This window comes from Telmatherina bonti (assembly GCF_933228915.1).
Source record: "Telmatherina bonti genome assembly, chromosome: 7".
NCBI lineage: Eukaryota > Metazoa > Chordata > Actinopteri > Atheriniformes > Telmatherinidae > Telmatherina > Telmatherina bonti.
In genome coordinates, this window is record NC_136625.1 from 36,439,984 (window position 1) to 36,464,897 (window position 24,914).

A 24,914-nucleotide genomic window follows, 5' to 3' on the forward strand; every position below is an offset into this window, starting at 1 on the left:
AGAAGGAAAAGTTTTCAATAGTGCCGCTGCTCATCCATCGCAGGGAGTGTGTGATGTTTGCATTGAGACGTGACAGGCGACGGATTGTAACTTTTAACTGTATTTTTTTTTATATTTATTTACTTATTAATTGTAATTAAACGAAGCTCGCGGGAGCCGTTGACTACCAGCAGCTAAATCACTGCTTCGGATCAAGGTGCTCGTGCTGCGCTCGCGGCGCAACCATTGGCTTTAATTCTTTGCCTAATCTATCGAAACACACGGACTTTATGGGTTAATTTCTTTATATTTGTCGACACCATCGCTCTAAACTACACCCAACCTTTTTTTTTCCTATGTTTTTCTCACTTCTTTGATCCAAAGTCGAATCCCCCCTCCTCCTTTTTTCTTCCTCCTTTCCACTCCTCCCATATATAATGTCTGTCTGCCGTGCGGGGCCCCAGGCAGCATCTCTACCTTCCTCCCACTCCCCCCCGTGTGTCTGCCCTTTTCCACGAATCCCCTATCTCCTGGCAGGCTTTAGTATTCACGTTTCTTCCTCTTCCTCCAGTTTCAGTTGCATAGAGAGGCAGTCAGACTGTCGGCAGTGCACAAAAACACACACAGCTGTCAAAGTTGCATTTTGCCTTGAGGTCTGAATAGGAGTTGCTGTCAAGTTTCTTCAAATGCACCCACTCTTTCTGTCTTTCTCACAGAGTACTCTAACAAAGGTTGAGCTCTTGTGAGGGATGGCTGTCTTTCCATTGGGCTGAATGTGGAACCATCCAGCAGCCAGGCTCCTGTGTTCCCTCAGTCCCTCACACCCTCTGCACTGCTGATAAATTAGCTTGTTTGGCTCTTTCCTGCCTGAGATGGTTTTAATGAAACCAGATTCCTTTGTGTTTGCTTGGTAGCCGGGGGGCTGCAGGGGTAATTGAGAAGAAAGGGTTTTTTCTCCCCTTGTTTCCCGACAAACCCGGGAACACGGCATGGGGTCAGCTGGCTGAGGGGACGTCATTATTCTGGACATGCTGGAGGAGCCAAGCTTGACTTGCTTGATAATTGAACTCCCAAGAGGTTTTAGACTATTTGGTTTAATTCTTTTTTATGTTGTTTTAGTATGGAGCAAAGTTTCAGACTGAAGTTTTGTACTGAAGTAAAGCATTTGTCCTATATACCTGTAAAACTTATATATTTTCTTATTTGCAGAATTAACTTTTCAGACTTGCAGAATCAATACATACTTGCAGATTTGATTTTAACTTGTTAGATTTGCAATTAGTAAAGCTCCGTTTTTCATCACATTTTCATGCAAAACACAAAATCCTTTCCTTGCAATATTAAAAAAAAAGCATTTACACAACAATGGAATGACAACTATCTCCATACTATCTCCAACTATGTTTTGCCTCATTAGACCAAATGAACTGGGAACATGCATCTGCACAAACATGGAGGTCTGCCATTGTTGTTGTGTTTTTCTTGGGTTGAACACGGTCTGAGTGCAAGATGACGTGACAAATGTCATCTTCGTCCAATGAATCTGATTCCAGTGTACACGGAACGGACTCGCCTTGCCTTGCAGAAAAATTGTTAAATCTTTGCAGTGTTATCTTCCCAAAACACACCAACCATGTAAACGAGAGGTCAGAATGCAGCAAAACTTTCAGTTTGCTGTCTCTGTGTTGTGATATAAACAGGGTCTAAGATGCTAAACTCCTAGCTGCGTACCTGCTGAATTTTAGGATTTATTGAAGTACCTGGATTTTTGCAAATGTGGCGTCCATTTATTCTCTTTACTCTGAACGAATAGATGTGATTAGATATGTAGTGTATATATAATCTAGCACAGGTACAAACACAGGTATTGAATTTCCATTTTGGAATTAAAGTATTTTTCATTTCATTTCAAACAGTCAACTGCTACTGGTACTCTCGACAGCTCAGGTCGTCTTACCAGACACATCGGTAATGGCTTGATACATTCATGAGAGGCGGACTTCACACGTTATTTTTGTCAGATTTAGCTTTTAAACTGGCTCCTTTGTTTGCAGTCTACCTGTCCTGGAGGTTGTTTTGCCTGCATGAATATGTGCACCGTCTTAAACCATAAGTATTTCAGAACAAAGCTTTCAGCAGAGCAAACTGGCTATATGTTGCACCGGCGGTGTTCTGTAAGCCTGCAGTATGATGGAGCTTTTTTGGCTCAGTTGTTGCATATCTGTTCACTCCCTCAGATCATTTGTCCTAGTTCTGCAGGTTTGCATAATTCCCAGGTGCTTGTGTGTTCTGCTGTACAGCAGACTGCCTGCCTGTAGATGTGGGAAGCATCTCTCTCTCGTCACTCTCACTTGAATTCATACATACATACATGCTAATATCAACCTGAAAGTGTTGATGTAATCAGTTGCTGGTTTCCCCCCAAAATGGCAGGCAGTGACATTCTCTAATGACCCTGAAATCAGTGGTGCTAGGATGACAGCAGGAATTTCCTGGGATCGAGGTCCTATATGGGAACAACAATCAGATTTGCCTCTAAAGAGTGGTGTTAGTGGTGGGAAGTTCTTATCTTTTCCAAAGATTTGGCTCTTTTGTCTTATGCCTCTTTTCCATTAGTATCAGCTTGTCTCAGATTGGTCCTGTTTCTTTTCCATTACAATTTAGTACCTGGTGTAAAAGGGGCGGGTTTTGTGTGAAATCGCTGTGATACAAGTGTTCTGCACTACAAGCTCTATAACAATGCAGGACCTAGAGGTAATCTGCTACTTGGTCTGCGGCTCGCCGGTCGCTGACCATATATCGTATCCATTTGTTGGAACCACTTCCAGTCTCGTCTGTTTGATCCACTCCAGCCATTGTGGTCCTTGACCTGCCGTTGGTCCCTTTTGAGCTTTTTCAGCTTCTCTCGACACTACTGAAAACTTCTTTGCTACCCGTAGCCATTGAGTCGGAAAGCTCTTGATAGATTTTTTCATTTTGTGTCGCTCCATCTTGTTCCCTCTGTATCCCTTCCTCAGCAACCAAGCAAATAAATGTCTCCTCCTCAGTGTTGGACCACGGAACAGACTTTTATTGCACCATTGCTTGTCACGTAACGTAAGCAACTTACAAGTTGGAGTCGCTCTTCCAGTGATATAACCCCCTGACCTTTGATTGGCCGCGCACCTGACCAATAGTGGCATGCAGTCTGGCTACACACACAACCCGACTCAGCTCGCTTAGAACCTGGGCTGAGGAGTTACAAAGAAAGTACAGGTAAACGGGTACAAAAGCCGAGTTGAAAACCCTACAAACCGAGCTGAAGTGAGTTAAGTTGAGACGAGCTGATACTGATGGAAAAGGGCCATAAATTTAGCCCTGCTTCTGGTACGGGCAGTATGTTTTATTGTGCTTCCACGGGCTCAAACTGTTAATGTAGCTGGAACATCTTACCCGTCTTTGTTATTTAGGACCCCTTTGTTGGGGTCCGAAGCTTATTGATCGAAACCTAAAGGGTGAAGCTCGACACGTTGCAATCCAATGATTGGTTGAAAGATTTGTTGTTTTCCGTGTGACTCAGCAATAAGAACAAAGCAAGAACAGCTCCATGTTTCACAGTACACCATGGTTAGTGACGTACCATTGTTTATAACAGTTAGTTTGCTGTTATTTGTTTCTCATAAAGGATGATGCTAGCAGACTTCAGACTTTCAAAACCAGCACTTATTAGAAAAAAGTCCAGAATGTGACATTTAAATATGTGCTTGTTGGTGTTCAAGACCTAAGGCTTTCTTAAACCCTGGTTTACAGACCTCCAAAACGACCAACTGATGGACATATTCCTACCCAGTTTAGCTTACCATGACATTTACAATTACCTAGTCAATCAATAGTTGCACAAGTGCAGAATTAAAAGTATCTAAGGGCACATTTACATCAGCCTTTTTGATTTGAATCAGAGTCCGTTTGCTCGGAAAGTCGCTTTGTTTGGGGAAATGTGAAATCGCCAAAAGAATTCTGATTCGGAGTAGACTTGGTTCGCCTACAAACGCAGGTCTCGGTCAGTTTCAAACGGACTAAATACAGAAAGTGGACTACAAAAGTCTCTTCCTGTGTTTGGCGTTGCATTGCATTGTGGGTAGGTACATAGCAATGGCGTTAAGGATCCCCTGACTCGTCTGGTGTTCATACTGCGTCCATTGTTGCCGTGTATGTCTGCAATATTGATAAGACGGAATAAAAACCCAAAACAGCGATAGTTTCACTGTTCCTCTCCATGTTTAACTCACAAGAGGAGGAAACAGTTTTCTTTTTCTTGTGAGTCCTGTCCTCTCTTTAGCAATGTACTAGTGCAGCGCCACCTTTAGTAGGAATGAGAGTATATTGTAAAGGTGAACACGATCTCAGTCCGCATGGATTCACCCCAAGTCGTAGAGGTTTACTGACTTGACTTTTTGTTCATGTAAATAATATTTTCTTACCTTGTTTTGTGTTCATTACTAATCAGTATTGTTTGTGTGTTCACTTCTTGGTGCTTGTTTGGCACATATGCCGCACACGTTGACACGATAAACATGTTGCATGGTGCAGTATTGACTTGAATGCTAAAGGTGCTCATGCAAACAAGAGCATGAACATGAGATTGGAGGTGAATATAACGGCCGATAGCTTTCTCAACATGGGAGTCTATGGGGATTTGCTCTGTTTTGCAGCCCCTAGTGGATGAATGGGGAACTGCAGGTTTATGCACTTCCACATAGACTTCACTTTTAACCACCAGAGGTTGCTGCTTGGTCCAGACACTCCCACTCTTCTGACTTCTTTTTTAGCTAATTAACTTGGGCGAATGCAGACAGATTTCCAATGATCCAACAGAATGGAAAAATATTTGAACCACTTTTATATAATGTCCTTAATTGTCAGAAACTTACTGAACTCGACATGAAGGGTTTTGTCCTGAGACTACTCTAATCTCAATCCTTTCATGTCCTTTACATCAGCTTTCACAACAGGAGCATTTTCCTGTTCTCATGATAATGGTGGCTCTTTCCTCAAGTGTTGGCCAGACCCTGTGAGTCATGCCTACCAATGCTCGCCCTGCCAGACTCATGAATCTCAATGCAAACAGTGCAGTTGGTGTCTGAGAGTTTTCGGGAATCTCCAGCCCCCTCCTAACTTCAGAGAAACAGAGGGACTCTCTGCCAGACTTTGTTTAGAAGTAATTTCCAAAGTGGTGGAAGCTGTTTTGGCTTAAAACCAGCCTGGTGCCTGCTCTGAATATCCCCCTGTGCACAGTTTAATTCATATGCTCAAGTGTTATTCATTTGATTTTATAAGGTGTTTTTGCGTGTTTTTTTTTTTTTTTTTTTTTTTTTTTTAAATTCTTTATTTATAATTTTTCAATTTTTGTTGACAGGTGCAATTTTTATGTGCAAACACGTGCACAACATTATTCACATTTATAAAAACATTTGCCCATCAAGAAAAAAAGAAACAAAAAAAAAAAAACACAAATGATAAACAATGTGAACAAGGGAGTGACTAATACAATTTGCCATTGTCTTATTTTAAGATTAAATTGGGCTTTTTAATTTGGATATACTTGACCCATTTTTCCCAACATGCTACAAACCTATCTTGTTTCTGATTTACAAACGCTGTCATTTCTTCCATCTTATAAATGTCCATAATTATGTCCCACCATTCTGATATTGTAGGGACATCTTGTGACAACCATTTTTTTGTAATAGATTTCTTACTTGCGACCAATAGAATACTTATTAAATATTTATCTTTCTGACCCCATTCCCAAGGTAGACAACCAAAATAGACAGTTTTCATATTAAAAGGAAAATTACACTTGAAAATATCCTGTAGTACTCCATGAACCCTTTGCCAATATGACTTGAGAAGCGGGCAGTCCCATAAAATATGGAAATGATTTGCACATTGATCTCCACATTTTCTCCAACACAAAGGAGGAGTCCCATTATAATGTATTGTTTGACATGGCGTGATGAAATATCGTATTAATGTTTTCCATCCATATTCTTTCCATTCTTGCGAATATGTAGATTTCCATGAGCGTTTCCAAAGTGCTGTCCATTCTTCTTCTGTTATACTTATACCTCCTTCTTTTTCCCACAGTGTCTTTACACGTTTTGTTGAATGAGTCTCATTATTTGTCAGCCATTTATATATTACAGAAATAAGCTTGTTATTTGTTTTTCCAGCATATGAATTTCTAAACAATTGTAATAGGTCCTTGTTTACATCAGATTCTACTTTAATGTTAGTGTCAATATAATGACGTAATTGTAGGAATCGGTAAAAATCCTGCCTTTCCAAAGCATATTTATCTTTAAGCTCGACAAAGCTGATGACTTTTCCATCTTTAATTAATTTGCTTAGAGTTGTTATCCCTTTTGCTGTCCATAATTTGAATCGTGCATCTAATTTGTTTGGTAAAAAGTCGGAATCATAAGCAAACCATTTAAATCTAACCATATCTTTTTTTAAATCATATTTCTTGACCACCTGTTTCCAAATAGACAAAGTGCATTGAACCCAGGGGTTATCAATACTATCAATGTAATTTTGAATATTTGCATCAGCCAAGATAGCTTGTATAGGGAAAGGAAAGATTTTCTCCTCTATACTTTTCCATTGAGAATCATAGGATATATCACACCAATTTATCAATGCCTTCATTTGTGCTGCCCAAAAGTATTCCCTTATTGATGGCAGGCCCCATCCTCCTCTCTCTTTAGACAGTTGTAATGTCTTTAAACAAATTCTTGACCTTTTTCCTGCCCATATATATCTGGATATCATTTTATCCCACTCATTAAATTGAATTTGCTCAATTTGTATTGGTAATGTTTGAAACAAGTACAATAATTTTGGTAAGACAATCATTTTAATAGAATCAATCCTTGAGTACAAAGAGAGGAAGGGGATTAAATTCCACCTTTTTAAGTCTTCGTTTATCCTTTTATTCAATGGAATATAATTAAAATCATATATTTTTGTCTGGTCTTTTGGAATCGTGATACCCAGATATTTTAAGGAATCAGCCTGCCACAACATAGGGTACTTAGAAGTTATCTCCACCGGTGGGTTGTAGTTATATGTGAGCGTTTGGGTTTTATTCATATTTATTTTGTATCCAGAAAGCCAGCTGTATTGTTCAATTTGCTGCATGAGTTTAGGAAGAGACTTTGTCGGATTACCTAAATAGATTAAAATGTCATCTGCATAGCATGCCATTTTGTGCTCTTTCCCTCCAAGGATTATACCTTTAATATGTGAATTTTGTCTTATAGATTGTGCCAGCGGTTCTAGATACAATGCAAATAAGAGCGGGGAGCATGGGCACCCTTGTCGAGTACCTCTTTCTAAAGCAAAGTTGTTTGACAAGTAACCGTTTATTTTAATCCTTGCAATAGGGTTGGTATATAAACACTTGATTGTATCGATAATTTTATCTTTAAATCCAAATTTATGTAATGTTCTATATAGAAAATCCCAATTGACGGAATCGAAGGCTTTTTCTGCATCGACACTTATAAGTATTGCTTCAATTTTGTTCCTATGTATATGGTTTATAACATGAAGAGTTCTGCGTATATTGTCTTGTGTCTGTCGGTCTCTTATAAAGCCTGTTTGATCGTTATGTATCAAAATAGGCAGAAATTCCTCCATCCTTCTAGCTATTATATTGGCAAATAATCTATAGTCTATGTTAAGAACCGATATTGGCCTGTAAAAAGCACATTCAGTTTTTTCTTTGCCTTCCTTTGGTATTGCTGTAATAATTGCCTCATTCCAACTTGGAGGTATTTGGGCCCTTTTCAAAACCCAATTAAATGTAGAAAGTAAGACAGGGATCAACTCTGATTTTAATCCTTTATACCACTCAGCCGTATAGCCGTCTGAGCCAGGTGATTTATTTGCTTTTAGTCGACTAATAGCTTTTTTAAGTTCTACTTCTGTTATATCTGCAGTCAATTTATTATTTTGTTCTTCAGTAAGAGTTGGTAAATGCAGTGAATATAGGAATTTGTCAATTTCACTATCCTTCCCCCCAGGGACCTTGGAATACAGAGATTTATAATATAATTCAAAAGCTCTATGTATGTCTTGTAATTTATTCTTTATGTGTTGTGTTTGAGGATCTCTAATCTTATTTACTGTATTTTCAGAAATCTTCTTCTTTAATTTCCATGCTAGTATTTTCATCGACTTTGACCCACTTTCATAGTATTTTTGTTTAAGAAACATTAATTTTTCCTTTATATTTTGGGTCGTTAAATTGTTTATTTCTTTTCTAATCTCTTTTATTTCCTCAAAAATACTCTGTGTTACAGATTTTTTATGTTTATTCTCTAATTCTTTGTTTGTTTTGTAATTCCTGCATTGTTCTATTTCTTATTTTTTTCCTATATGAGGCTATTGCAATTATTTTCCCTCTTATTACAGCTTTTAATGTATCCCAAAGTATAGAAGGCGAGACCTCTCCATCATCGTTAATATCAAGGAAGTCTTGTATTTCTTTTTTCATTTGTTCCTTGAAAGTAGCATCTTTAAGTAAACTTGAAGTCAGTTTCCATGTAATTATTTTGGGGCTCATATTTAAATTTATTGTTAAATATAAAGGCGCATGGTCACTTATATCTATTGTCCCTATGTTACATGTCTGAATTCTGTCTTTGTCTTTCAAAAAAGTTATAAAGTAATCAATTCTTGTATAAAGGGAATGTGGAACCGAATAATGGGAGAAATCTCGCCTCCTAGGATATAGGTCCCTCCATATATCAATGAGACCAACCTCTTCAAAAAGTGCGCGTACGTTCAAAGTGCTTGAATCTGGTATTTTCCCCTTCGAGCTATCTAGTTCTGGCCGCAGACGAATGTTTAGATCTCCACCACATATCAAAAAGCCTTCTGTTTCAGTAACCAGTATATTTACAATTTTTTGATAAAAACTTAGTTCGCTCCCTGGAGGCACATAAACATTCATAAAGGTAACTATATTACCGTCTATACTACCTCTAATAAGTATAAACCTTCCCTCTTTATCTTTTAATTCAAACGTTTTTTCAAAATTTAGTTTATTTGAAATAAGGATCACCACACCACGCCTGCGGCCAGATTTATAAGAAGAACAAAACATATTTGTAAATCCCATCCTCTTTAGCTTTCCATGTTCATCGTCATTTAAATGGGTTTCTTGAAAATATACTACTTGAGCTTGTTCTTTTTTAACTTTGGTTAGGATTCTACAACGCTTCACCGGGTTAGTTAGCCCATTCACATTAAATGAAATAATTTTTATCTGGTCATTATTCATATCCTACAAATCCAAAATACAAATTGTCATAGTGCTTTAGTAAATGGTCAACTCCCTGAATAAACAAGAACTCTGGACAAAAAACACAACCGCAACAGCGGAAACAACAGAAAAAAACATAAAAATGTGATTCCAAGGTAGGGGTCTCCTCTAACTGACCCTGTAGTAAGGTGGAAAAATGGTCAAAAAGTAGGGGAGGGCCTCCTCTCACTAAGGGAGGGGGGCCCCTACGGCGGCTCTGTGTCCACTCTTTAGTTACCATAAGTCACATGTCTCTCTGGTTTTAATCCTCATTTATTGGGAAAAAAAGATGGGTAATATTTTTTAATTACCAAACATTGTGTCATAAACAAACCTTGTGTCCTCATTGCTCACTGACAGGTGATGTAGGCCTCCTGTAGATCTGTAGTTTTTCCCGGATGGCTTTTTCTCGTGCGTCTCCAGCATCACGTCGCTGTTGTCCTCCCGCCGTTGACCATGCCGACCGTGCCAGTTGCTCCGTCAGGCTCTCCCGCGTCGTTACCTTGTTAACCGGCAGGCCCCTGGCGATCATATCTGTAGTTGCTTCTTTCGCTGACTGATACAGTTGGGTTCCGTTATCGTAAAACACTCTCAGCTTGTAAGGGTATGGGGTCTGAAATCGAATGTTGTGCCGTTTCAAAACTCTTTTCGCTTCAACATACTCCTTACGCTTCTGTAGAATAGACGGGGGATAATCCTGGTCAAAGTATATCCTTCTTTCGTCCCAGAGCACAGTCTTTTTAGTCCATGCTTTGCGGAGAATTTCTTCCTTTGTTGTGAAACGTGCAAAGCCCACCACTATTGAGCGTGACTTCTCCTCTCCACTCTCTGATGGCCGGGGACGGGGACCCAGCGCCCTGTGCGCTCTCTCAATACCAAGGCTCATGCTTTGGGGAATGTCCAGACTGTCTCTTAATAATTTCTCCACATATTCAATCATCGTTGTTCCAGTTTCAGCCCCTTCACGGACATTATACAGTCTCAAATTCACCCTGCGAGCTCTGCTCTCTTGGTCGATTAGCTTGTTCTCCTGCTCATTCATGACTTTTAACATTTTGGCCAGCACATGCTCCACATTTCCGACTCGGTCTTCAAAATTTTCAATGCGATTTTCAGCTTCTGCAATCCTGTGATTTACAGTGGTCAACTCTGTTTTGAAATCTTGGAAATCTTTACGAAAGTCTCGTAGTTCCTCTAATATAGTCACCACTGAGGCATCAGGGAGGTTCGAGGCCCTGCTAACAGTAGCACCATTGCTAACCTCCGAGGCATTCTCTGAGTTTTCTTCGTTTTGTCTTTCTTCATTGGCAGTCTTTTGTCGTCCATCTCTTTTTCCCATTGTTGTCCCGTTTAACCCTTGTCTGTTATTACGAGAAAAATGAAACTTTGACACTTGTACGGGACGATTTTGCAAATTCGCCAGAGAGCTATCGGTCTAAGCGGCCATGCAGGACGATGACGTCACCGGAACCCCCGTTTTTGCGTGTTTTTATTATTTTAAGGTGGTCTTTGGTTTGCCAGGACCTTTAAACAATTTGTTGCAGTATTCCAGGAACAAGTCTAACATCCCTCCTGTGACATGTTTGTGTTTGTCTCACCAGCTCCCAGTCCCACCACAGCAGTCCACTATGTGGCCACAAAGTGCGTGGACACAGTCAAGAACAAGCAAGAAACAAAATGGTTCATGCCTTGGGGTCTAAACCAGTGTGACAAGGTCCAGACCTTTGAAGAGGCCATGGAAAAGAGGATTGAGGCCAACAGTATTGTGTTTGCTGTCCACATTCCTCTGCCCAACAAGGAGATGAGCCCCTGGTTCCAGTTCATGCTGGTCATTTTGCAGTTTGACATCGAGTTTAAGATGTACAACCAGATAGGTGAGAACCAGAGCAGCATCATGAGTGTCATGTTTCTCCTCCAGGACACGTCTTTATTAGACTGTGTCTGATGATGTGACCATGTTGTAGGGAATAACCTGTTTTTCTCTCTTTGGTAATTCTTAGTTTCACAATCTGAAGGAAAATATTTGCAGGAGTTCACTGTGACCAGAGCAGTAAAATATTCACATCTATTGTCGGGTTTAATCATTGACACAAGAAGTTGAAGTGCATGCTAACAGCTTTATCTTGAGTCTTATCTGACTTTCATCTGTCAGGCTCCTTTTCTGGCCTTCCCAGGTGAGCGCTTGGGCAATTGACATCAATGAAAGCAGCAAACAATGATGGATGTCTTGCAGTTTGTTCTCTACAGAGATTTTTAGAGCCTTGATAGACGAGCTTACCAAATGTTAATTAGCAATAACATGGAGGTTTTATGTTGGTTTCATTTCATGAGATGGGATGAAAGCAACAATAAAAGAACACATAGTTTTTATCATTAAGGATTTAAAAATTTTAGACTATTTAATTTCTTTTTACTTTGAATTCAATTTCTTTTCATTAAGTTACAAAAAATGTATCTATATCTAATATGTCTAAAATCTGTGTCCAAAAAAATTTTTTTATCTATGCTAAAAACAAAAATAAAGGGAACACTAAAGTAACACGTTGTAGATCTGAATGAATGAAACCTTTTATGAAAAACTTTGTTCTTTCCATAGCTGAATGTGCTGACAACAAAATCACACAAAAATTATCAATGAAAATCAAACCTATCAACCCATGGAGATCTAGATTTGGAGTTATACTCAAAATGAAAGTGGAAAAACACACTACAGGCTGATCCAACTTTGATGTAATGTCCTTTAAACAAGTCAAAATGAGGCTCAGTAGTGTGCGTGGCCTCCGTGTGCCTGTATGACCTCCCTGCAACGCCTGGGCATGCTCCTGATGAGGCGGTGGATGTTCTCCTGAGGGATCTCCTCCCAGACCTGGACTAAAGCATCCGCCAACTCCTGGACAGTCTGTGGTGCAACTTGGCGTTGGTGGATGGAGCGAGACGTGATGTCCCAGATGTGCTCAGCTGGATTCAGGTCTGGGGAACGGGCGGGCCGGTCCATAACATCAATGCCTTGGTGTTGCAGGAACGGCTGACACACTCCAGCCACATGAGGTCTAGCATTGTCTTGCATTAGGAGGAACCAAGGGCCAACCGCACCAGCATATGGTCCCACAAGGGGTCTGAGGATCTCATCTCGGTACCTAATGGCAGTCAGGTTACCTCTGGCGAGCACATGGAGGGCTGTGTGGCCCTCCAAAGAAATGCCCCCCCACACCATTACTGACCCACTGCCAAACCGGTCCTGCTGGAGGATGTTGCAGGCAGCAGAATGTTCTCCACGGCGTCTCCAGACTCTGTCACGTCTGTCACATGTGCTCAGTGTGAACCTGCTTCCATCTGTGAAGAGCTCAGGGCGCCAGTGGTGAATTTACCAGTCTTGGTGTTCTCTGGCAAACGCCAAACGTCCTGCACGGTGTTGGGCTGGAAGCACAACCCCCACCTGTGGACGTCGGGCCCTCATACCACCCTCATGGAGTCTGTTTCTGACTGTTTGAGCAGACACATGCACATTTGTGGCCTGCTGGAGCTCATTCTGCAGGGCTCTGGCAGCGTTCCTCCTGTTCCTTGCACAAAGAAGGAGGTAGCGGTCCTGCTGCTGGGTTGTCGCCCCCCCACGGCCTCCTCCACGTCTCCTGATGTACTGGCCTGTTTCCTGGTGGCGCCTCCATGCTCTGGACACTACGCTGACAGACACAGCAAACCTTCTTGCCACAGCTGGCATTGATGTACCATCCTGGATGAGCTGCACTACCTGAGCCACTTGTGTGGGTTGTAGACTCCGTCTCATGCTACCACTAGAGTGAAAGCACCGCCAGCATTCAAAAGTGACCAAAACATCAGCCAGAAAGCACCGGAACTGAGAAGTGGTCTGTGGTCACCACCTGCAGAACCACTCCTTTATTGGATGGGTCTTGCCAGTTGCCTATAATTTCCACCAGCCTTGCTACAGCATGTGGAACTGATTACCAATCAGTGTTGCTTCCTAAGTGGACAGTTCCATTTCACAGAAGTGTGGTTGACTTGGAGTTACATTGTGTTGTTTGGGTGTTCCCCTTATTTTTTTGAGCAGTGTATAATATGATGGTTGAAAGTTTGTTTTTGTTTTTTTGTTTTTTTTTTAGTTTGAACATCAAAGCTGTTTCTGACATTGAAAAATGCTTATAAACCATAGGAGTCCATCTTAACTAATTTTCATTAGCAGAGGTGTGATGAGGTGTTTCATAAAGAAGAAAACACCCCTGCACCACAAAGATAGGAAAAAATAAGAGTTGTTTCTAAATAGTCAGACGGTTCTCTCACCAGCATTGTTTACTTGGGTTAAAAGGAAATGTGTTTGGAGGCTCTGAGGTGTTTACTTGCTGGCTGTTTGGTTGGTTGTCTGACAAACAAATCAGCAATTCAGCCATGCCACAAACATCTTACCAGATGCTACAGACTGATTTCTAATCTTTCTGTTTAGAATTATATTTGTTTGGAAACAGTACAGAGATTTCATGTTCCTCCTGAGAAATATTAGTTCTTGCTAAAAATGGACACATTCCTCAGCAGGCTTTATTTAAAATAAAGTTAAGACAGGAATTTTCACCACCACATTGCTGCAGATCTTATTGTTTTATTTGCATATTTTTCTGTTGATGCATAAAACGTTTTCAGTCTGTGCCAGTTAGAGGGGAGGTTTCATCTTGACTCTTCACACAGAGCCATGCTGTTTAAAGGGGAAATTAAATGCACTTTATACCCACTCTGAAACAGTTCTTTCATATATCAATTAAAAATTCCAGCCCTGTTTTGTTAACGTGGTTCATAGTTTGAGTGCAGTTGCTCTCTCTCCCCCCCCCCCCCGACAGCACTGCTCTGACAACACTTCGTTCCAGGTAGTTCCTTTCCCCTCTGATTCTGGGAGTTTATGTAGAGAAGCCTCTTCCACCTGTCTGGCCACAGCTCCAACTGCTTCCTGTAGGGATGAAGATGGGCGGGGCGATCAAACCCCCACAGACATGGATGGTATTGAAGACGAGCAGAGGGAGGAACGTAACAGTTTATGACATCATAAAAATGGAGATTTTAAAACGAGCAGTTTAGATTATAGACTGTATATAAAGAGATGGGCGGAGCCTCCGTGACGTCACCGTTATATTTCTGAAGAGCTGAATTGAAGCTCTGTGGGCGGTTCCTACCATCGCCATCTTGGCAGGGGCATGCGTGTCGTCTTGGCCAGAAAATACAAATATGGGCAAAGATATGGAGCTGAGAGGGGGGCTGTGAGCATCATGGTTTCTGAGCTTTCTGTAGCTAAGAGCTAACCGAGCTAACCTGGAGATAACATGAGCTAACTAGCTAACGGAGGTAAGCGGGCTAAAGATAAGTCACCGGCTAAAAACTGCGGTTGTTCTATGTTCTTCTTACTTGAAGCGGGAGATCGGGTACCTGTCAGTCAAAAGGACACGCCCCTAAATTTGCCGAATTTGAGATTAAATTACTTTTAAACGGGCGAGTTAGAAAAAAATTCACTCCCCCCACAGTTGTCATGAAGGTAAACCTGACCTATAAACCGAAAATGGATTTTTGAACCAGGCTGTAAACATGTTTATTCCTGCTGTAAACATGTTTATTTCTGCTGTGAAGTTGGTCTTTTTAACATGGGAGTCTATGGGGATTTGCTCTGTTTTGAAACCCCTAGTGGATGAAGGGGGAACTGCAGTTTTATGCATAGGCTTCACTTTTAACCGCCGGAGGCTCCGTCCATCTTTCATATACGATCTATGGTTTAGATACTTAATTTCAAAGTCCACTAAAAACTAATTAGTCCTGAGGTTGTTTTTTTTTTTTTTTTTTTTTCTTTATAGGAGTGTTTTTTTGTCTGTCCATGACTTAAAACGCCACATGACACAATTCTAAACATTAGAAAAGTGATTTTTGTCCCCTTTAACATGTGGAAATTGGCTTGTTGTTTCAATGAGCCTAAATATCCAGTATGTTCCTTGACATCTGGCCGGAGATCCACAGCTGGTATGTGTGGTGTTAAGTATTAATAAATATTCACAGATGTGGATTTTATTCATGCTATTTGGACTGACATAACCCCCATACAGTCACGGATGCTGGTTATGCACATCACTGGAGCCGTTGTATCACAGGGGATGAAAGAGGAAGTGGCTGATTAAGAGGCGAGAGAAGAGTCAACATCAAAATGACTTTTATTGGGGAGATTTAAGAGAAGAGACAGGATGAAGATGGATACTGAATTGGCCCTCACTGAGAAAATATGCTGAACTTCTGTAGTTTGTCTTCAAAGCCGTTGTGTATATATAAACAGCAAGATTTTGGAATAAATTATGGTCGTGTACATTTGTGTTAATTGTATTTTGATTAAAAAGCCAAAGATTTATTCCTGTGAGTCAAACAAATCGATAACTCATCAGTTTTGTAAGGTTCTATCTTTTTGTCACCTTATTATTATTATTATTATTAGATTTTATTAGATTTTATTCAAATGGCATAACTTCATCAAACTTTAATCTCTGCATCCATTTTTAGGTTTCTGATCAGATTAATTAATATTTCTGCCACCATGAGATGTAGAGACATTCCGTATGTTTACATGGAAGTTTTAATTCCTGTTTAATTACGAATAAAAGTTAATTCCACTTTAAACTGATGAAACTGATGAAAAACGACCATGTAAACACTTAATTTCTAATGCTAATTTCTATCAGAAATTAAACCTAATTCCAATGTGACTGGTTTAGTCGCATTTTAATTCAGAACTATTTAATTCCTCTGTCATCTAAACCTTCATCCCGCTCTAAGTTAATTCCGGTCGTTCTGAGCATGCTCGTTACCTTGTCCTGTCCCGATGACGCGCGTTGTTTTACCTCCCGTGTTCGGTGGTCTATCTTTCTTCTCCTTCTCAGTTGCTGCAGAAAGTGAAGTAGTATGCTCGTGTTGAGCTGCTACTTCATATTTATAATAAATATAGCGGTGAAACTGGTACTTATTATGTAATTTTTGCAAGTTACGACTGAAAAGACGAGAAGCTGGGAGCCAACTTTGTTTATTTCCAGTATACGTCATACGTCACGTCACCCTCTGTCCAATCCGAACCCTTCCCAACCTGCCGCTCTAAAGAGGAATTAAGTGAGGACGTGTTTCATGTACACGTTCATTCGGAATAATTATTTTCATGTAAACTCGTGGGAGAATACACTAATTTCAAATGATTTAATTCTGAATGATTAGTTTCGAATTAAAAAACATCATGTAACCGTACTCACCGCTGCTCTAAAGAGGAATTAAGTAAAAGGGAATGTTTCATGTAAACCCCCATTCAGAATTATCTCCATGTAAACTCCTAAGAGAAAAAGTTAATTCCTAATTATTTAATTCTGAATTTTTTAAATGTATTTTTAACAAAGAACACCTTTTACTGGCTAAACTGGCTTTCTTTGGCCAGACCACTGGGTGATGATCACAGGTAGATTCTTTCCTGTAACTTCATGACAAATGAACACAAAGGCATCCTTTCCTCGGCTACCCTATCTGTCTAACAATGCCCTTCTCAGATAAGAGCATCGCCCTTATTAACCACTCCACCCAGGCTTCAAACACTCCTTGGCTGGTATCCAGTAATAACACAGCTGTTGAGAAGGCTGAGTTACCGTGGCAATGGTCGCTGGATTGGAGTGGAATGTTTGCATGAAGTGAGCTGACATTTGAGGGCGTCAGGCTGGACCAATGGCAGAGTGGTGGACATTACCGAGACAGTCGGTTGCCAGCTCTCATCTGGTTCCCCTTTTCTCTCGCTCGCTCTCTTTCTCTTTTCCCCCCCCCTTCTTACAGCACAGGCCACTGGGTTTCTTTATCTTCAGTACTGCTGGTTTCGTAACGGTACAAGAGGCACTCTGGAGGGCTAGAGGAGAGAACCCTTGGCTTTGTAATGTGATCTAAAGATGCAGCTTTGAAAGCATTGCTTTGGATCTTTTAGTTGGACTTGCTGGGTTGGGATGTTGAAGGCCAGCTCTGCTAAGGCTCAAATGAAAGTAAGAAGTAAATGGATAAATTGTTGGGGATCATTTTATGAATGTGACTGTTGGACCAGGTCTTTTAGATGACAGTCTTGTATAAATGCTATATGTAGAAGATAAACTGATTGAGAAATGTCAACATGAAATGTAAATCAGGGCTATTCAACTTCACTGGCTGTTAGATCCATTAATTTGGGTTAGGTATGTTGGAGCAGGGATACATTGAAAACCTCTAGGGCTGCAGCACTCGCAGGACCAAGTTGAATAGCCCTGATGTACATCATCTTCATATTAGTTTCTATGAACTGTGCTGTTTTGGGATTTTACCAAAGAAGCAAAGCTCTGGTCTGCGTGAAAGCCAAAGGTGTTTTGGTTCAATTGGAAACGGACCATTCAGTGACCAAAAAGAAAGCGATGTCTGCCAACAGCAATAACGCATGAAGAAGAACAATGCAATGTGTACAGAAAACGTATGTTCATGCTGCGCCAAACTAATCGTATGATCCATGGAAGCGGACCCCAATTAGTTTAAAGCAGCGCAAACAGAAACAATGTGAAAGTGCCTGCCAGCTTGTGTCTCAGATGCCAATAAACCCCCGTACTTCACAGTCGATAGAAACTAATGTAAAGATTGTGTACATTTTATGTGTAAGCACAAATAAGATTTGTTAGTGGTTGTTAGACCTATGTACAGTAAGAAGGGGAGTGGGTGGTGTTAAATTTAGGATGCATTATCCAATCTTTAATCACAAAACCAGGAGCAGATAAATATCAGTCTGTGCTGGACGTGGGATGGCGAGAACTTCTAAGTGAGGAAATATTCCTGCAGGAATTCACAACGAAGGCGAACCCAACGCCTGATCAGTTAAACACTTGTCCACAAAAATAGGAGAAAAAAAGGCAAAAAAGAAATATGTTTAATCTGTAGTTTTTACCTGCAAGATGGTGTTTTTGGAGGAGTATTAACTCTGTATTAAACAGTTGTTTAAACTATGTGACGTTGCCAAGGCTTCAGTTAACATTTAGTTAGGCTGGTTCTGAATGGCTTTGAATCCTACTTAAGACATTACTAGTCTCTTATGCAACTTTTTTATCAGTCGGCAAGATCAGCAGATATGTTGCGTAGTTTCTTAAGGCTCCATTCTCAGTCCCTATTGTTGAGCATCTACGTGCTCCCAGTAGCTCAGGCGTGTCCAGAATCAACTATGGCTGCAAGATTATGACCAAAATTATAATCATGATTATTTTGAGCAATATTGTAATCACGATTATTAATCACGATTATTCATTGTGGTTGGAAAAATATGTATTTTATCTCACCACTTGTAAACAACCTACCTGGCAACTCTATCCTCCACATGACTTGCTCTCATCAGTCTGAAGCTTGTTACATCCTCCACGAGGAGCCGGGGGGGGATCAGTGCGGGCGGCGATGTCTGCTTTTTGTGCAGTGAAGCTGCTTATTTCATATTTAACGAGCAACTTCGTCCACGGCAGGGCAAGTTGTGCACGTGGCAGGGTTTGTGCATTTTAATGCCACATGTTGTAAAAATGTTCATGTTTTTTCCCACCTCAGTCAGCTGTTTAATCAAAACAATCCGTTTTACCTGCAACAGGAAAAAACGGAGTTGCAGAATACTGGTTGAGAGTTGTGTGATCAAAGACGCAAGCACCAGAGCTGCCTTTTGGATGTAAATATCGTTGATGATCAGTGGCCACCAAAATGGTGATCATGATCATTCATTCATTCATTCATTTTCTAAACCGCTTAATCCAATTCAGGGTCGCGGGGAAGCTGGAGCCTATCCCAGCTGGCTTTGGGCGATAGGCAGGGTACACCCTGTACAGCTCGCTAGTCCATCGCAGGGCCACACAGAGAGACAAACAACCACTCACACTCATTCCTAGGGGCAATTTAGAGGAACCAATTAACCTAAGTGATCATGATCAAAATCCCAATAGTTGTGCGGCCCCAGAATCAACCCAAGAAGGCCACTCTCCTGCAGGCTTTCCCCTAGTGGCACACCTGAATCCGATTATGGGTTTGACATGGTTGTGTAGAACTTGTCAACAAGTTGTTGAGAAGAGCTGTTTAATTTGCATATGGTGTGTTGGAGCAGGGAAGCGTCTAAAACTTGTAGGTTACCGTCTTTGAGGTTTGGAACTGTACATCTTTGAATGAGCCAAAATCCTGAAAACAAACTAGATATCTGATCATGAATATGTTGGCGACACTTGGCTCCTTTTTTAAAAATTGTTATGTTTGATTATGTTCGCTCTGTCTTTGGCCTGTGATGCTTCACCATGTTTTATATTAATGTTGAAATGGACATTCTCCTTCATTCTCTCTCTCCCTCTCAGAGGATGGAGCCATGGCTACCGTTGACGTCAGGCTGGCCTACAGAGACGACACAGGCAGCGAGTGGACAGAGATGGCTCATTCCTTAGAACAGAGAAGGCTCAACTGCAGCTTTACCGCCGCTAAGGTAGAGAAAAGAAGCTGAGAATCTGCGGTTTTATTGTCACTTTTGCGTTTTGGGACAGAGATGCTTGCTAGCACTACTCTGAACAAAACACGCGCTGGGGTTGATGTTGCTAGGCAACCAAGTGTTGCATTCATGGTCTGCACAATTGTAGGATTGTAGGCCACTTCATCAGTGTAGGAATGACTGAAGGTTCTTGACTAATATCTTTTATTTTTTCACAAAAGCTGGGCCACATAGAAGTTGGTTCTGGGCTGCCATTTGAAGAGGCCTGATATGAATGTATAAAATCATATGAAAAGTCTTATAGATTTTGAAGTTTTACTAATTTCCACCAATCAGAGAGCTTAAATTGGTGGTAATGTCCAGGGAGGAGTTTTATTTAGGTTGGCCTTCATGGTGCTGTTTCTATTGATAAATTTAGCCTCAGAACCTGATAACTGAGGCTGTCCATGAAAAGATGTCTGGATGTTGACTGGGATTAAAAGGGTTGAACTTCTACTTTGTATATGTGTTTAAAAACCAAATGAGATTGACAAATCGTGTCTTTTTTAAGTTTTACATTTTAACCTTTCACTGTGTGTTTATTAGATCCCGGAGAATGAGGGTCGGTACTATGAATGTGACCCGCTGCCGTTCATGGAGGTGGGGAGCGTGGCCCATAAGTACTACCTTCTCAACATCCGGCTACCTGTCAATGAGCGCAAGAAGTTTAACATGGGAATTGGACAAGTGAAGGATCTTCGTCTTGTTGTAAGTTGTTTTCAGTTAAGTGTTGATGTGCAGGAATGGAAAGCTTGACCGAGATTCTATGTGTTGTTGATTGTTATAAAATAACCTGCACGGCTGACAGCGATGTTCCCCTTTCTCTCAAGAGCATCCATCAGAACGGGGGCTTCACCAAGGTTTGGTTTGCCATGAAGACCTTCCTCACACCCAGCATCCTCATCATCATAATCTGGTATTGGAGACGCATCACCCTCATGAGCCGACCTCCTGTCCTGCTGGAGAAGTAAGGGGACCACAATGCTCGAATGACTCCAATTCGCACATTGAAGCACTTTAAGTGTTTCCACCATAATTCCGGTTTGTCTTTAAATGATCCAACAACTAAAGTTTAGCTTTACAGTACTGGTGGTTCAGTGATACAGAGGAACACATTCAAGTTAGAATGACTGTTTAACCTCTTCATGACACCAGTCCGATGTGCAAGAGGTCGCATGGGATGCAACAGTTGTGCAAACTACCAAGTAGTAATCCTAGCATTACAATGTACTCAATGTAAGACCAATTTACTCATTTCTGAAATTTTTCCCCACTGATTCCTTGGACTACTTCGCTCATTCCTCAGACTATATTACTCATTCCTAGGACTACTTTGCTCATTCCTAGGACTACTTCGCTCATTCCTCAGACTATATTACTCATTCCTAGGACTACTTCGCTCATTCCTAGGACTACTTCGCTCATTCCTCAGACTATATTACTCATTCCTAGGACTACTTTGCTCATTCCTAGGACTACTTCGCTCATTCCTCAGACTATATTACTCATTCCTAGGACTACTTCGCTCATTCCTAGGACTACTTCGCTCATTCCTCAGACTATATTACTCATTCCTAGGACTACTTCGCTCATTCCTCAGACTATATTGCTCATTCCTAGGACTACTTCGCTCATTCCTCAGACTATATTGCTCATTCCTAGGACTACTTCGCTCATTCCTCAGACTATATTACTCATTCCTAGGACTACTTCGCTCATTCCAAGGACTACTTCAATCATTGCTACGACTACTTCACTCATTCCTAGGGCTACTTTGCTCATTCATAGGCAACTTTACTCATTTGTAAGACTTCTTTACTCTTCTCAATGAAAGTAATTTGGTTTTCATTGAGGACCTGTTATTCCTCTACGTTTTCCACTTTGTCCCAGTTGTATTTGCATATCTCAACTTTTATTTTAGACCAGGATTATAAATACAGTCCTTGTTTTTTGAAGATATAATTCATTATGTTGGTACGTTATTCTGATAGGAGTCCGAAAAAAAAAGCCTTGTGAAGAAGAGTTTTACGTACAGGACTAAGAGTAATAGTTTGATAAGCTGCAGTGACTGCTCAGTACATGGGAGCTTGCACACATTAAGTATGGATGAAATGTACAAGTAGGTCATGCTTATTGTGTGCAGTGCAGGTCAGAGGATGTTGTTTTAACAAGCATTTTTGGAGGAATGTCATGCAGGACATTCAACAACTAAAACTGATGTTGGCAAACAAATCTGGGGAAAAAAATGTGACGGTTTTAAAATTTTAAATAACATGAATGAGACCATCACTTTCCAGACATCCTGCATAGTTTTTTTTTATCCAGGAAAGTAAAAGAAATCTTGTCAGATGTGGGTATAATTGCTTATATAAACGTAAGAGCTTGTGCCCGGAACAAGTAGTATAAATGCCACCATGTGATGGATCAGTAAGAGGCAGCGATCTGCGCCACAGGAAGCGCCTGGCCAAGCGTGAAATGCGCTACAAAATCTGCAAGCTAGCACTCAACACACACACACACACACACACACACACACATCTTACACACACACACATTTGGAAGAGAAACACACCAAACGCACTGCACATACACTCACACACCCTCGCAGCATTGACGTCTCTTTCCTTCTGTCTGTCCTTTCCGGCTCAAAGATCTTATTCCCAGATGACCTGCAGGCTCTCAGAAAGTGCGTCCAGTACCCTATTTGTGGGCAGAGGATGATTTTTTCATGCTGTAAAAGCTTAACCCAAGTCTCCTGTCATGCTCGTCCACAGAGGTGTCAGAATGGGAAACCTCAGACTTCTTCAAACTTAGATGTGACGGGGGAATCTCTGGTGGCAAAATGTCTCGGGATAATATCTCTGAATTACAGAAAAACACACCTTTGTGTGACGTGAAAGGAATAACGTAGTGTTTGTGTGTTTTTGTTTTTCTTCCTTTAAAATCACAAACAGATGGGAACTGCTCAGGAATGATAATAGGACTGATGTCATAGCAGAAGAAAGCTTTAATGTAGCTAATAATTTTAAGCCTTTAAACACCGGTGACACGGAAGGTTATCGCTTATACAGACGACTACTTCTCAGGACCGGTTGTGTGTCACTCTGTGGGGTAAATTGTGATCAATACCTTACCCTTTACATGATTCACAGAAGTTTTATATGTTTTCCAGCATTTCTATCCCATCCAGGCAGTTTAACATCCAGAAACAAAATGTTTTAATTTAGAGACTCTATATGGTAAATCCACAATGATCCATGATGATATAATTATTTATCACAATTTTATTATATTAAAAAGGGAACTTTCACGACTGTGTTTCTAAAAGAGCTCTACTTTAACTCCGAAATAACGATAAAACCACTTCCTGTCAAATGTTCCACCAATCAGAGAGCTTAAATGTTCGAGCTGGAGCAGCTAAAGTTTAACAAGTGAGAAGGAGATTCAGTCTGTATCTGAAAAGAATGAAAATAATCTTCATCTATGTCTGGAGTAAAGACCAAAAAGACGTTTGTAAAGCTGCAAAGTTGGTTTTATGAGGACAGCAGGTTAATAATTTTTAAAAAAGTGTTAATATGGATATCATTCCTGTTGTGTTTCAATGCTTAAATTTTTTCTCCTGAAAAACATGTGGATGTTACTGATGCAGGATTAAAGCGTCAAAAATCTACACATATAGATTCCTGCAAAAATCAGGTGAAACAGAAAGTAGCAAAAAAAGAACTTTAAGGGTTAAGTTGGATGTCCTGGTTGGGCATCAGCTAATCCAGATGGAATGTCGACACAAGTCCTGTCATTAAATCCTTTTCATAGTGTCTCTCGCTAATCTCACTGGTTGCTTTAGAACCACACACACGGTTCATGTTATCTCTGCAGAACTTTACTGCAGAGATACTTTAGTTACTTATTTTACCCACAGTGATTTGCACATTGTTGATAGACAAATCCGAGCAAATACTAACTTGAACTAATTGAACTCATTCATTCATTCATTCATTCATTCATTTTCTGAACCACTTATTCCAATTCAGGGTCGCGGGGAAGCTGGAGCCTATCCCAGCCGGCTTTGGGCGACAGGCAGGGTACACCCTGGACAGCTCGCCAGTCCATCGCAGGGCAACATGTTAGCTGATAAATGAAATAATGTGGAATACCCAATTAAAAAATCAAATAAATATTTCATATATGAGGATCATTGGTGTGCAGTAACCAAGCAGCAACCTCCCGAGGTTAAAAGTGAAGCCTATGCAGAAGTGCATAAAACTGCAGTTCCCCCTTCATCCACTAGGGGCTCCAAAACAGAGAAAAACTCCATGGACTCCCATGTTAAAAACAAATATTCAGAGCCCCTCATCGGGACATTCCAGAAGTCAGACTGCTTTCTGTCTTCTGTGTTTTTGTCTCACTGTTTCAGCCACTTGTGGAAAATTAATTTATGATGAAGGTTGGAGAAGAAACCGTTTGACAACAGGAAATGGACTGAAGGAATGAGTTTATAATGCCATGGAAGCTGCAGGTTTGAAACCTGGATCAGGCGATGTGTGACATGGAAATGAATCGTCCTCTGAGATTTGATAATTGCAACGTTTTAAATGCCGATTTTATTATTTATTTATTTATTTTTTTAATTAATTAAAAAACAATTGTTGAGTCCTCATTCACATGGCCCAGAAGGAAAACATCCCTGTCATCTCACACATGAAGGCTATAACCAGTAACAAGATGGCGCATACCCACTAATCCACTCACAAAATATCTGGTAACTTAAAAATCATGTTGAAGTTGACGAGCAAGTCAGACTGTGGAGAACCTGTTGTGGATGAGAAGGACGCTCCTGATACCTGATCGCTAGAAGTTTGCTTCTGTTTCTGATTTTACTCCATCCTTCCTTTTGTTTTGTGGTTTTATGACCTTAAGTGAAGAGATTAATTTCTCCCAGTCTCGTGGCTCACGGATGACTCAGCCTGTATGGACGGAGATGTCCTTGGATCTGTTGTCACGCAACCATGATTAGGTTATGTGACATTTTCACAA

At 40.6% G+C, this 24,914-nt stretch overlaps 1 protein-coding gene across 1 annotated transcript in view; it reads left to right on the forward strand.

Moving 5' to 3' along the window:
- LOC306758980 (protein wntless homolog) overlaps positions 1-24,914 on the forward strand; it is a 38,863-nt gene that overhangs the window by 292 nt on the left and 13,657 nt on the right. Inside the window, exons 2-5 of the mRNA XM_079244446.1 lie at positions 10,933-11,205; positions 19,714-19,838; positions 20,427-20,588; positions 20,711-20,847. Of these exons, the coding sequence (XP_079100572.1) occupies positions 10,933-11,205; positions 19,714-19,838; positions 20,427-20,588; positions 20,711-20,847 (697 nt within the window). The remainder of the gene's footprint in view (positions 1-10,932; positions 11,206-19,713; positions 19,839-20,426; positions 20,589-20,710; positions 20,848-24,914) is intronic.